This window comes from Myotis daubentonii, chromosome 2 (genome assembly GCF_963259705.1).
Source record: "Myotis daubentonii chromosome 2, mMyoDau2.1, whole genome shotgun sequence".
In the NCBI taxonomy this organism is placed as follows: Eukaryota; Metazoa; Chordata; class Mammalia; order Chiroptera; family Vespertilionidae; genus Myotis; species Myotis daubentonii.
Window position 1 is genome coordinate 139363499 of NC_081841.1, and position 13362 is coordinate 139376860.

The 13362-nt window shown below is 41.3% G+C and overlaps 1 protein-coding gene across 2 annotated transcripts in view; it reads left to right on the forward strand.

The window, feature by feature from the left end:
- SUGT1 (SGT1 homolog, MIS12 kinetochore complex assembly cochaperone) overlaps positions 1 to 13362 on the forward strand; it is a 67293-nt gene that overhangs the window by 40104 nt on the left and 13827 nt on the right. For both annotated transcript variants that reach the window (XM_059684779.1, XM_059684780.1), the window contains exons 11-12: positions 5248 to 5335; positions 9070 to 9251. In XM_059684779.1, coding sequence (XP_059540762.1) covers positions 5248 to 5335; positions 9070 to 9251 — 270 coding nt within the window. The remainder of the gene's footprint in view (positions 1 to 5247; positions 5336 to 9069; positions 9252 to 13362) is intronic.

Consider the following 13362-nt stretch of genomic DNA (forward strand, 5'->3'; position numbering starts at 1 on the left):
TAGCAGGGGCTCCCTGTCTAGTAGAGTCCAGCCTGCCAACCCCTGAGTCTCCTGCAGGATATAACTGTCCCTCATTCACACACACACACACACACACACACACACACACCCTGTACATGTGCTCCCTCACTGCCATTCTGCTGGCCACCATCTTGACTCCTCCTTAAATTATTTTTTACTAAGATTAAAATAGAATTATTTGGTAATGGTTGCAGTAAAAATATCTGAAATTGAACTGGTGGCAATTCTAGAATTATTTGCCAAAATCAAGACTTAAACTTCATTTTTAAAGCATCAGAAGTGAAGTAGGTATAAAAAAGAATTCATAGAAAATTAGTTTCCCCAACCCCCTTTTACCTTTTAAAAAGGCTACTTTAAATGGTTTATTATGTGCAGCTATTTCAGTGAATGGATTAAGTATAATTTCAAGTTCAGGTTAACATTTCTCAGTTGAATCAGGTTGTTACTACAAGCTTTGGCTTTATAAAGGCCTCTCTGTTTGGACTGCACAATTACTCAGGTTATAGTGGCTTTCAGTAGATGCTAGTGCTAGTATGTGTTGCTCTCTGGGTAAAACAAGGAACCTTTTATAGATAGTGCTTAGCATGGAAACATGAGGTTCGAATATAGGGTGCCCTGTGGTGGAGGCTAGTTAAGGATAGTGTTTATGTATATCCTGCTTGCCAGGTCTTCATTTCCAGATGAGTCAAAAATTAAAGGAGTGAGATGGCAGTTTTAAATTTTAGGATAATATTAATAACATTTTTTAGTACTGCTGTGTCATTGCCAGCTATTCAATTTCTGTCCCTTTTAGGTAAATATCAGCAATGACAACTTAAAATAGCCAGAGTGCAATACTGTGCATGAGAAAATGTTGGTGGTATTTTACTTTATAAAAATTACTCATAGTTTATTTTAGGGAATTCTAGAGATTCTAATGAAATAATTGTTTTTATTTACGTACTAGTAGCCCGGTGCATGAAATTCGTGCACTGGGGTAGGGGGGTGGGAAAGGGGCCCCTCAGTCTGGCCTTCACCCTCTCCAATCTGAGACTCCTCAGGGAATGTCCAACTGCCTGTTTGTGCCCACTCTTTTAACAGATAACAGCTCCATTGTTGTTTCTTTCTTATGCTTAAAACCATTGGAATTAGTAAGTATTCAAAGTGTGTATACATTTTGGGGGGACACCCTGTATCTCTCTAGTCAGCGGTGAAAGAAACCAACAGCAGATTTGGAACCCCCAGACAGGGAACCTCGCTCATTCCCCACATGTCTCCCCATTTCACTTTCCACCTTCATGGGCAGCAGGAGAATCAACGTTTTCTCTCATTAATTTGGAAAAGCACGTCCTGTCACCCGCTGTCCGGCAGCAGTACGCTAGGCCCCAAGCAAGCGAGGCTCAGTCAGGGCAGCCTTAGCTCATGGGTTCTGGCACCCAAAGTGCACATTCCTCCTCTACAGTCGCCCCGACTATCCCACTGTTTAACTGAGAGGACGGAATGCCTCTCCACCTCTGGGTTCTTGATCTCGCTGATCTCGCTGACCGAAGGCACCTCAGCAAGGGCCGCCCGCGCTCACCAGGTTAGTCTGTCTGCATCTGCTCCCGCCTCAGCACCTGCATTAACCCCCTAGAGGTGATCTTGTAGCTGCACTGGCCTCCATGGGAACGGCATCACCACTCAGCCCTCTCACTGTCATCTCACAGGCGCCCACCCTCAGCACCCAGAACACCCAGACACTCTCCAAAGGACATGAGCGCATCAGAGGGGATCTGTGCACATCCTGCGGGGGTGTTAGGCATGCTGGGTTGCTGGAAGTGCGGTGGAGAGGCGGGGGGAACTTGTGCACGCCTTGGTTTGCAACTGTTGCAGGCGCGGGAGGGTGACAGTGTGCTGGGGGATGTTCTCACGCCAGGGGGGAATGTGCACACCGGAGGCCTCTGGGTTGCAGATCCGCAAACCCCTGTGGTGCGGCCAGGAGGACGTCAGTCTGGCCCGCCATAGTGGCTGTCCCTGCAATCCTGCACCTTCTGGGCCAGGAGGTGGATCTTGCGCAGCCACTCCTAGGCACTGATGGCCTGCAGGCGCTACTTCAGCTCAGCCTGCAGGCTCCGCTTGGCGCGTTCACAGCTGTCACCACTGCCAAGTGGGGAGTACAGGCCGCTCTCCGCCGGCCTACCTCCCCTGTCCAGAGGCTCTCTGCACTGCTCACCTGCCCAGAGTGACTGGGGCTGGGTGGAAGCCAGGTGTCCTGCCCTGCCCAACCCTGGCTGATCCGCCCCTGTGCGAGCTGCCACCCTGCCAGGAAGGGTCACAGATCCGGGTCCCGGGACCGCGGATAGCCTCAAGCACTGTCCCCCGCCTTGCAGGGTAACAGTTCTGTGTCTTGGTCCTGGGGACAGCCTCAAGCACTGCCCCCCGCCCGGCAGGGTCACAGATCCGGTCCCAGACCGCGGATAGCCTTGCCCGCTGCCGCCTGCCTTCAGTATGCAAATTAGCCGCCATCTTGTTGCTTCAGGGTGGGGGTCCCCACTGGGGTGCCTGGCCAGCCTGGATGAGGGGGTGATGGCTGTTTGCAGCTGATCACACCCCCTTCAGGGTGGGGGTCCCCACTGGAGTGCCTGGCCAGTCTGGGTGAGGGGCTGAGGGCCATTTTCAGGCTGGCGGGCAACTGAAGCTCCCAACCTCCCCTTTTTTTCTTTTTCTTTTTTATTCTGGGATTTATTTACCTTCTATGACTGTCACTGGAGCTGAGAGCCGGCTTTAGCTCTGAGGCCCAGCTGCAGCTCTGAGACCTCCGCTGCTGAAAGCAGGTATCTGCGTTTGTTCTATAATTGAAACAATGTTGCGGTCCTGCTGGCTGAAGCCTGGCTGGCTGAAAGCAGGTTTCTGGGGATTGTTTAGCTTCTATTCTTGCAACATTGTTTCTTAGAGTGCAAGCTCAGAGGCTGGTAGCGGCAGGCGGGGAACTTTGGCTTCCTCCATCAATGGAGAAAGCAAGCCTCCTGTTCGCTTCAGCTGCCTGGCTGCCGGCCGCAATCTTGGTTGGCAGTTAATTTGCATATCGCCCTGATTAGCCAATGGGAAGCGTGTTGGAGGTATGGTTAATTACCATGTTTGTCTATTATTAGATAGGATAATTTAAACATATATGTTAAATTAAGAATACTATAATTTTTGTCCCTTTCCCAGTGACATTTGTTTTATGTTTTCTCATTATGAAACAATTTTTTGTTACCTTTCTATGTTGCTAAAAAAAAAAAAATTTGATTACATAGAAGCCACATTCCTTCCATACCATCACTTAATGATTAAAATATTGAGGTGTATTTCTGTGATAAGTGTTTTGTTAAGGTATTTCAAAATGCAAACTTTAAGGGTTCACACACTAAATGCAGGTTGTAGAGAGATTACCAGTAATTGCTAATTTAAATTATTCATCTCATCTAAAGGAGTCAGATAACTAAGGTATGAATAGGCTTTTCTTTTTGTTAAATTTGCCTTTTTTAAAACATGTTTTTATTGATTTTTAGAGAGAGAGGAAGGGAGAAGGATAGAGAGAAACATTGATGAATGAGAAACATCATCTATTGTCTGCCCCCTACTGGGGATTGAACCTGCAAACCAGGCATGTTCCCTGACCTGGAATCAAGTTGGTGACCTCTTGGCTCATGGTCGACACTCAAGCATTGAGCCATACCAGCTGGGCAAGTTTTTTCTATTAATAAAAGTAATCTTTTTCTTAGGAAAAAAATGTTAGGATATAAAATTCTAATTTGATTCTTTTTTGTTGTTGTTACTCCTCATCCGAGGATTCCCCTCCCCCCCACCCCACTGGTTATTAGAGAGAGAGAGAGAGAGAGAGAGAGAGAGAGACATCAATGCGAGAGAGACACATGGATTGATTGCCTCCCACACGTACCCCCAACTGGGTTGGGGATGGAACCTGCAACCTTAGCCAACACTTTAACCACTGATCCAAACCTCCCATGGCTCTAATTTGATTCTTTTATTATTATTGTTATTTTAATCGAATTTAATTCTTAAACTATTTGCATAATAAATATTACTGTTTACTATCACTATAAATCCTGATTTTTGCTAGGCTAAAAATGGGGGTGAGGGCATTATTTGAATAAGGAAAAAGGGTAGACACAAGTGGTATGTGAGTGTATGTTAGGGTAAGTGTAGATTTTAGGGACAAGCCTTGATTAGAGAGTAAAATATGCTTTTAGAATAATGTTGACATTTTATTTTAATAAGTGACTTTAGTTTAGCTTGCAGGAGCTGTTTATAATCTGCCTTACACCTTTTTCCCCCATCTATATTTTTCACTGCTCTCACATAAATCCTGGTCTTGAGGCAAATTGGATTTCTCCCTACTCCCTGATGCACTGTGCCCCTTCACACCTCATGGCTCCAGTTTTAGGCTATTTCTTTTGCTTCTGGAGACCTACCCTGTCCACCATAGGAGCTACTCCTTCCTCTCACAGCTCTTCAAAGGTACCCTGAAATCTTACCTGTTCATATATAGGTGTGATGTCTCCTGAGCTTTTAGAACATTTATTTGCCTCTTTAGTAACTTCCATGGAAGGTCAAGAACATGTCTTAAATATTTAAAAAAATCTCTCATATCCCTGAAGACTATACCTTGTTCATAGTGGGTATATAATAAGTATTGAGTGAAGGATTATGAAAATGTTGGTATTGTATTATTTTTTATACAGTGGAATGAATTTTCTCCACTCTAAAACAGGTTAATGTATATGTAAATGTACTAATTCATTTAGGACAGGGTTTCTTGGTGGTTGGCACTGTTCTATTTTGTGCTGGATAATTGTTTTATGGATATTGTCTTGTATGGTTTAGCTTGCCCTACTCTCTCCTCACTAGATGTCAGTAGTACTCCTTGTCCTCACCCCAGTTGTGAAGACCAACAGTGTCTCTTACATTGCCAAATGTCCCTTGGGGGTCAGTATGACTCCTGGTTGAGGACATTGCTTTAGAAGAAAAAAAGCGTAAGGATTTCAAGATTCTTCTTAATTGTAGTTTATAACGTGTATGTTTTTGAAGGGCTTTTAAGTAAAAACAAATGTTTCAAAATTCTTCAAATTTAACCTTGTATAATTTAAGGAAACTATCTCAAGGACACTATAAATTCTTATAAAACTTTGATGACTTAAGAGAATTGCATTTTTTGTGTCTATTTTACATTGAATGATGGATTTTATTTGGTGTTTTCTGCAGATTGAAATTAAAATGAAAAAGTCAGAGGCTGTGAGATGGGAAAAGCTCGAGGGAGAAGAAGAGCCTAAGCCAAAACAGTTCGTAGCAGGTTTGTTTTCTGCCTTTGATGAGCTTTACATTCAAATTGTGTTATATAGTTGAAATTAAATAGTAATGAGCTTTCTTTTTGTTTTCATTATTTATGTTCCCAATATAAGACACATCGAGTATCATAAGGTTGCTCTATAATGAATACAAATTGGCTCGTCTTATGAAGGTTCTGACTTCTTAAACTCTTAAGAGTACAAATGAATGGCAGCAAAAGCCTAGAGAAAATTTGAATTTATTGTTTACCTTGCAGTTTATGACATCAATTGGAGGTTGTTGTTTGTGTGTGTGTGTGTTGGCCTTTCCTATTTGTGCTTTTTTAGTTTTAAGTGGATTAGTAATTTACCGATATATTTTCTCCTCTTTCCTCTCCCTTCTTATTTATTCCTTTCTATGCTGATATTGTCAACTCTAATTTCCTGGAATTTCAGAGATTCACTGAATAAGTATTCCTTGCACTATATTGTCTAATATAATGAATTTATATATAATATATTTTTATTGATTTCAGAGAGGAAGGGAGGGGGAGAGATAGATAGAAACATCAGTGATGAGAGAGAATCACTGATCGGCTGCCTCCTGCACAGCCCACACTGGGGATTGCAACCCGGTCATGTGTACTGACAGAGAATCGAACTGTGTCCTCCTGGTTTGTAGGTTGATGCTCAACCACTGAGCCATGCCGGCCGGGCTGTTTCAGTTACTTTTAGATATTTCACTGCTTTCTTCTATAACAGAAAACATATTTCCCTGTGGAACTTTTTAGAAAACAGATCATGCATTTTTATTATTTTTTATTTTGAAATAATTCTCATAATTATAATAATTCTCATAATTCATAAGTTGCAGAAATAGAGTTTCTATGTACCCTTCACCTAGCCTTCCTGGATGTTAATATTGTAACTAAGCTATAGAATAATTAGTAAAATTAGGAAACTGACACCAACAGATAATTTTTAAGGATGAAATTTGGGGCTGGATAATGGAATTTCAAGTTGGTATTTAAGCTATTTAACTAAGCTTCTGCATCCCACTTTATTTGAAATACATAGTAAAATATTATGTGCTTCTCTTAGGGCTGACTCCCAGAGATTTTGGGGCTGAAGTTTATATATAGCTCAAAGCATTTTTAAAAGAAACACTTTAAATGGCCCTATATAGTAGGCAGCCTAGTATTGTTTCTAGGCTCCTAGTTTATAGGCTCAGAAAGGTTAAGCAGCTTGTTTTAAGATCACCTAGCGTTTTTTATTGTCTAGGACAGTGATGGCGAACCTTTTGAGCTCGGCGTGTCAGCATTTTGAAAAACCCTAACTTTAACTCTGGTGCCATGTCACATATAGAAATTTTTTTGATATTTGCAACCATAGTAAAACAAAGATGTATATTTTTGATATTTATTTTATATATTTAAATGCCATTTAACAAAGAAAAATCAACCAAAAAAATGAGTTCGTGTGTCACCTCTGACACGTGTATCATAGGTTCGCCCTCACTGGTCTAGGACTAAACCCAGGTCTTCAGAGTCTGGGTCTGGTTGTTCTGTTAACCTGTTTTACTGATTGTTTTTGCATTTTCTAACAATGAAAAGTCTCTGCTGACATGAGTATCTTTGCAGTTATTTGATATTATAGTGAACTAGAGGCCTGGTGCATGAAATTTGTGCACTCGGGAGGGTGTCCCTCAGCCCAGCCTGCGCCCTCTCGCAATCTGGGAGCCCTCGGGGGATGCTGTCAGTCAGACGTCCATAGCACTGCCGTGGAGGCGGGAGAGGCTCCTGCCACCACTGCTATGCTCGCCAGCTGTGAGCCTGGCTTCTGGCTGAGCAGCCCTCCCCCTGTGGGAGCGCACTGACCACCAGGGGGCAGCTCCTGTGTTGGTCAGTGCACATCATAGTGATTGGTCATTTGCATATTAGCCTTTTATTATACAGGATGAGCAAGAAAGTCAGGTTACGCTCAGTAATTCATCTACTATCTACAGGTGTTAAAATTTTTCTGAGATCAACTATAAAGGTTTTTTTAATTTTACAAACTTTTCTAAACTAAATGCTTTGCATGTTCATAAAGATGCTATTCCTCCTGTCCTGTTATATTTTTGTAAGGAATTAATATGCTTGTCAGATTCCTGTGTTCTGCAAGCTGCAGACTGCAGATAAGGGCACATTGCTTAACCTATCTGGGCAGTGGAAATTTGAACCTGTGTTCCCATCTTTCTGGGAAGTCTCATTAGGATGAATTTAATCCATGTTTCCTAGACTCTTAATTTTCATGGCAAGTTAAAATTTTTCTTTGGCTACTAGTGATAATGTACAGAGATAGAGGAGATTACCAGTAGAGGAAGGTCGGTAGTGTGTGAAAATAGTACGCTTGCCCTGAATAAAACTGTGTGGTGTGTTGTAGTTTTGTTTTGTTTTGAGGCAAGGATAGGCAGGGAGAAAGTTGGTTTACCAGTGAAGAGAAAGGATAGAAAAACAGAATGACCAATTAGTAGTTTTCTCATTTACTTTGAGGAAGGGGATGTAGGGAGGCAGTAGTGGAAGAAGGACATTTAGATTAGTATTAATGTGTTCTAATATATTGATAGGAAATCTTTGAATCAGTTTTTTTTAAATCTCTGTGTTGCATTGTCTAATATAGTAGCTGCTAGCCACATGTACCTATTGAGCACTTGAAATATGACTAGCCTGATTTAGTATGAAAAAAAGAAATAAATGCCGTAATGTTTTTATTTTATGTTGAAATGATACTATTTTGTGTATATTAGGTTAAATAAATATATTATTTAAATGCATTTCACCTGATTCTTTCTACTAAGGTGGCTACTAGAAATTTTTTAATTATATATGTGGTTCACATATGTGGCTTGCATTATATTTCTATTAGATAGTGAACAGAACTGCTCTTATAGCTACTGGGTAGGTTAGTTACTTTTAAATTATTTGTGTGCCAAGATCTTGATTCCTTTGGTCTTTGGGGCAGCCTTGACAGTGCCCTGAGTCCCTGGGCTGGTATCTGTCTGCCTGCAAGCAGCCTCCATTTATCCCAGGGTGCCCTACAAATACTGTTATTTGCTATGTGTGCATAGTGTGGGCATTGAACTCTAGGTCATCTCATATAGTATTTTTCAATATTATGGACCCGATTCTTATTATCTCCTATTGAAGTATTCTGATATTTTTAATGTGGGGAGAGAATTGATGAATTAACTCACTGCCGAATAGGATGGATAATTATTTACATTTACAGTTTATTTCTACTCTGGAAGAAATATAAGTATCTTAGGAAAGGTCACATTTTTAACATTAAAATCTTGTCTATAAGAGAAATTTCTGAATGAAGCAACTTAAAAAACACATTAATTTTATAATTGTACTATCTTTGCCACTTTTCTGTAAATATAAAAAAGTTTCTGTATACTTTTCACTTAGTTTCCCCTATTATTAACTTGAAGAATCTGTTCTTCATCTAATTTTGCATAATGTATCAAAAGTTTACGTTTCATGGAACTATTTTTTTCAAAAGAGATTGCTATATTTTACACTATGTTGATTCAGTTTTTAGAAGTGTAAATTTAATTATTGATGTCTATCAGAAAGATACTTATTTCAAACATGAAGTTCAGTGAAATTCAATCACCTATTATTTGCTAAGGTGTTCTTTACACCATGGTAACAAAGTTTACATATTCTTGGCATAATCAACACATGTTAATTAATCACTTCTTTTTACTCTGTAGATGTAAAGAACCTATATCCATCATCATCTCTATATACAAGAAATTGGGATAAATTGGTTGGAGAAATCAAGGAAGAAGAAAAGAATGAGAAGTTGGAGGGAGATGCAGCTTTAAACAAATTATTTCAGCAGATCTATTCAGATGGTTCTGATGAAGTGAAACGTGCCATGAACAAATCATTTGTAAGAATATAAACTTTAAATATATATATTGTGGTAGTAAATTTCAGAAATTTTAAAAGAATAAGATCAAAATTTGAGTCCAAATTGCATGTACTATAGTTGGGAGATCTTTTTGAGTAAGCTTTGTCTGGACATTTCTTCTTGCTCTAAACTTAGAATAATTACTGACGAAGTCGGAACTGGTGGAGGAGATAAGAAACAAGTGGTTTACACCAAATATTTTTTATCATTGAGATAGAACTGGAAAGGCTTAAGAAATATCAAGGTTATAGTGGGTGTTACAGAGTTATTCTAGTTAAATTTATCAGAATAGCTGAATGAGCTTCCATTGTTTACCTTACAGAAGTTCTCATCCCGTGGGTCGTGAACGATGAAAATACATCCTGCATATCAGATATTTACATTACAATTCATAACAGTAGCAAAATTACAGTTATGAAGTAGCAACGAAGATAATTTTATGGTTGGGGGTCACCATAACATGAGGAACTGTATTAAAGGGTGGCGGCATTAGGAAGGTTGAGAACCACTGGATAGTCTCAATGTCAGAGATGAAAAATACAGAAGGGAAACTTCCAGAACAGTGTTGGCAAGTGAAAGTACATATTATTATTCATTGGTTTTTTAATAATTTCTCTATTGATTAAGAAAATTCAGATTTTGCCAGGGCCGCATAAATGTTGTCTGTATTAGGCCTCAAGTTCTGAGATCTCAATGACAAGTCATCACTGTAGAATTATGTAGACTTTTTGCTTGAAGATGTAATCATTTGATTTTTACCAGTAGCATTGAAAATGTAACACACTTTTTTTTTAATCCTCACTGAGGATATGTTTATTGATTTTTTTTTTTTTTTTTTAGAGAGAGAGGGAAGGGGGTTTAGGGGAAGAGAGAGAAGAAAGAAACATTGATGTGAGAGAGAAACATCAATCCATCGCCTCCCGTAGGTGCCCTGGAATGGAATCCATAGTCTTTTGGTGAAGGGGATGATGCCTCCAACCAACTGAGTTACTTGGCCAGGGCTGTAACTCTTCTTTTAAGGCATTTATATTACAGTAAATGTTAAAATTAACATTTACTAATTAATATTTAGTTAATCAGTGTGTTTGAGGTTTAGATACTCCACATAAATTACTATGTGGTAACTAGTCATGATTGTGCTTTTCACTGTTGACTTAAAAAATTTTTGTTTTAATTAGACTTTATTTTGAAATAGTTGTAGATTCACATGAGTTGTAAGAAATGAGGAATACTCCTTATATCCTTTAGTTTCCCTCAATTGAAACATTTTACAAAATTGTAGTACAACATTACAACCAGGATATTGACAGTTAAATAAGTACAGAACATTTCAATTGCCACAGGATCCCTCCTTATCATTTTATAGCCATACTCACTTTGCTCCCACTCCTACCCCTTCTTAACCCTTGACAATCACTAATCTGGCAAGTCTTTGTCAGATATGTAATTCGCAGATATTTCTCACAGCCTGTAGCTTGTCTTTTCATTTTTTAAAAAAATATATTTATTTATTTATTTCAGAGAGGACGGGAGAGGGAGAGAGAGAGATAGAAACATCAATGATGAGAGGGTCAATGATTGGCCGCCTCCTGCATGCCCCACACTGGAGATCTAGCAGGCAACCAGGTCATGTGCCTTGACTGAGAATTGAACCGTGACCTCCTGGTTCATAGGTTGATGCTCAACCACTGAGTCAGGTTGTCTGGGCCACTTTTTTAATGTTCTTTGCAAAGCCAAAGTATTTCATTTGATGAAGTTTATCAATTTTTTCCTTTGTGGATCATACTTTTAATGTCAAATCTAGTATTTCTTAGTCTTGGATCTCAAAGATATTTTCCCCTCATTTTTAAAAAATAAAAGTTTTGTAGTTTTACGTATTACATTTAAGTCCATATCCATTTTGACTTAAAGTGTGAGACAATGGTTAAGGGTTTTTGTTTGTTTGTTTGTTTTAGCCTGTTTATATTCTATTACTCTACTTGTTAAAAAGATTGTCTTTCCTCCATTAAATTTCTTTTCACCTTTCTCAAAAATCAGTTGAGCATTTTGTGGGAGTCTGGGTTCTCTGTTCCATTGATCTACATGTCTCTCCCTTTGTTAATACCACAGTCTTGATTACTATAACTATTAAGTCTTGAAATTGGGCAGATTTATTCCTCCTACTTTATTCTTCATTTTTAAATTGTTTTATCCTAGTTCCTTTGCCTTTCCATATACATTTTAGAATACTTTTGTCTATATGTACAAAAAATCCTGTTAGGAATTGCATTGAACTGTATATCAATTTGGAGAGATTGACATCTTTACTGTGTTGAATTTTCCAACCCATTTATTTAGCTTTTCTCTGATTCCTTTCATCAGCATTGTGCAGTTTTCAGCATATAAATCCAGTACATGTTTTGGTAGATGTGCCTAAGTATTTAATTCTTTTTTTTGAGTGATTATAAATAGTATTATATTTGATATTGGTTTGTTGTTCATATCTAGAAATACAGTTGTGTTTTTTAAAAATGTTTGCTTTACATTCTGTGAATTTGTTGAACTTAGTAGTTTTAGGAGATTTTTTTGTAGATTTCTTTTGATCTAAGAAGAATAGATTCCTTCTGTTTTCTATATCATATTGTTTTCAAATATGGACTGTTTTATTTTTTCCTTTTATCTTCTTTTCTTGATATATTGCACTGGCTGGAACTTCTAGCACTGTGTTGAATAAGAGTGGACATCCCCATCTTCAGTCTTTCACTATTAAGTATGTTGTACGTATTTTGTAGATGCTCAACCAAGGTGGAGTTCTGCTCTATTCCTATTTTTACTGAGCTTTCATATCATGAACAAATTGACTTGTTGAATGCTTTTTCTGCATTGATCAATATAATAATGTGATTTTTTTTAGCTTTATATGATTAATACTAGGGGCCCGGTGCACGAAATTTGTGCACTGGGTGTGGTGGGGGGGGAGTGTCCCTCAGCCCAGCCTGCCCCCTCTCACATACTGGGAGCCCTCAGGCGTTGACCCCCATCACCCTCCAATCGCAGGATCGGCCCCTTGCCCAGGCCTGACGCCTCTGACAGAGGTGTCAGGCCTGGGCAGGGGACCCTCATTTGCCCCCATCACTGGTTCTGCCCCCCACCCAAGCCTGACGCCTCTGGCCCAGGCATCAGGCCTGGGCAGGGGACCCCCAGACCCCTCCGATTGCTGGCTCTGCCCCTTGCCCAGGCCTGATGCCTCGGCCAGAGGCGTAGACCCCCATCACCCTCCGATCACCTGATCGGCCCCTTGCCCAGGCCTGACACCTCCGCCAGAGGTGTCAGGCTTGGACAGGGGACCCCCATCTCCCCCCGATCACTGGCTGTGGCCCCTGCCCAGGCCTGAGGCCTCTGGCCCAGGAATCATGCCTGGGCAGGGGACCCCCATCTCCCTCTGATCGCTTGCTCCACCCCCCGCCCAAGCCTGACGCCTCTGACCCAGGCTTCAGGCCTGGGCAAGGGGACCATCATATCCCCCCAATCCCTGGCTTAGCCCCCCGCCCAGGCCTGATGCCTCGGCCAGAGGAGTTGACCCTCATCACCCTCCGATCACCAATCACCGGTTCGGCCCCTTGACCAGGCCTGAGGCCTCCGGCAGAGGTGTCAGGCCTGGGCAGGGGACCCCCAGCTCCCCGTGGTTGCAGGCTCCGCCCCTGCCCAGGCCTAATGCCTCTGGCTGAGGCGTCCGGCTCAGGCAGCGGGGACCCACAGCTGCAGCGGCCCCGCGATCGTGGGCTCCGCTTTAGGCCCAGGCAAGGGACCCCTAGCTCCCGGGACTGCCAGCTTTGACCGTGTCCAGCTCCCATCGCTGGCTCCACCCCTAATTCCTGCTATCACTGGCCAGGGCGGCAAAGGCTCCTGATTCTCCGATCATGGCTGGGGGGCAGGACAAAGGCGGCCCTGGGGGGCAGGACAAAGGCCGCCTTTGCCCTGCCCCCCAGCTCTTAGCTCCCCCCTGGGTTCCCGATCACTGTCAGTGGCAGGGGGCTTCTTCCTGCTTTCCCTTTCGCCTCCCTGCATTGTGCCTACATATGCAAATTAACCGCCATCTTGTTGGCAGTTA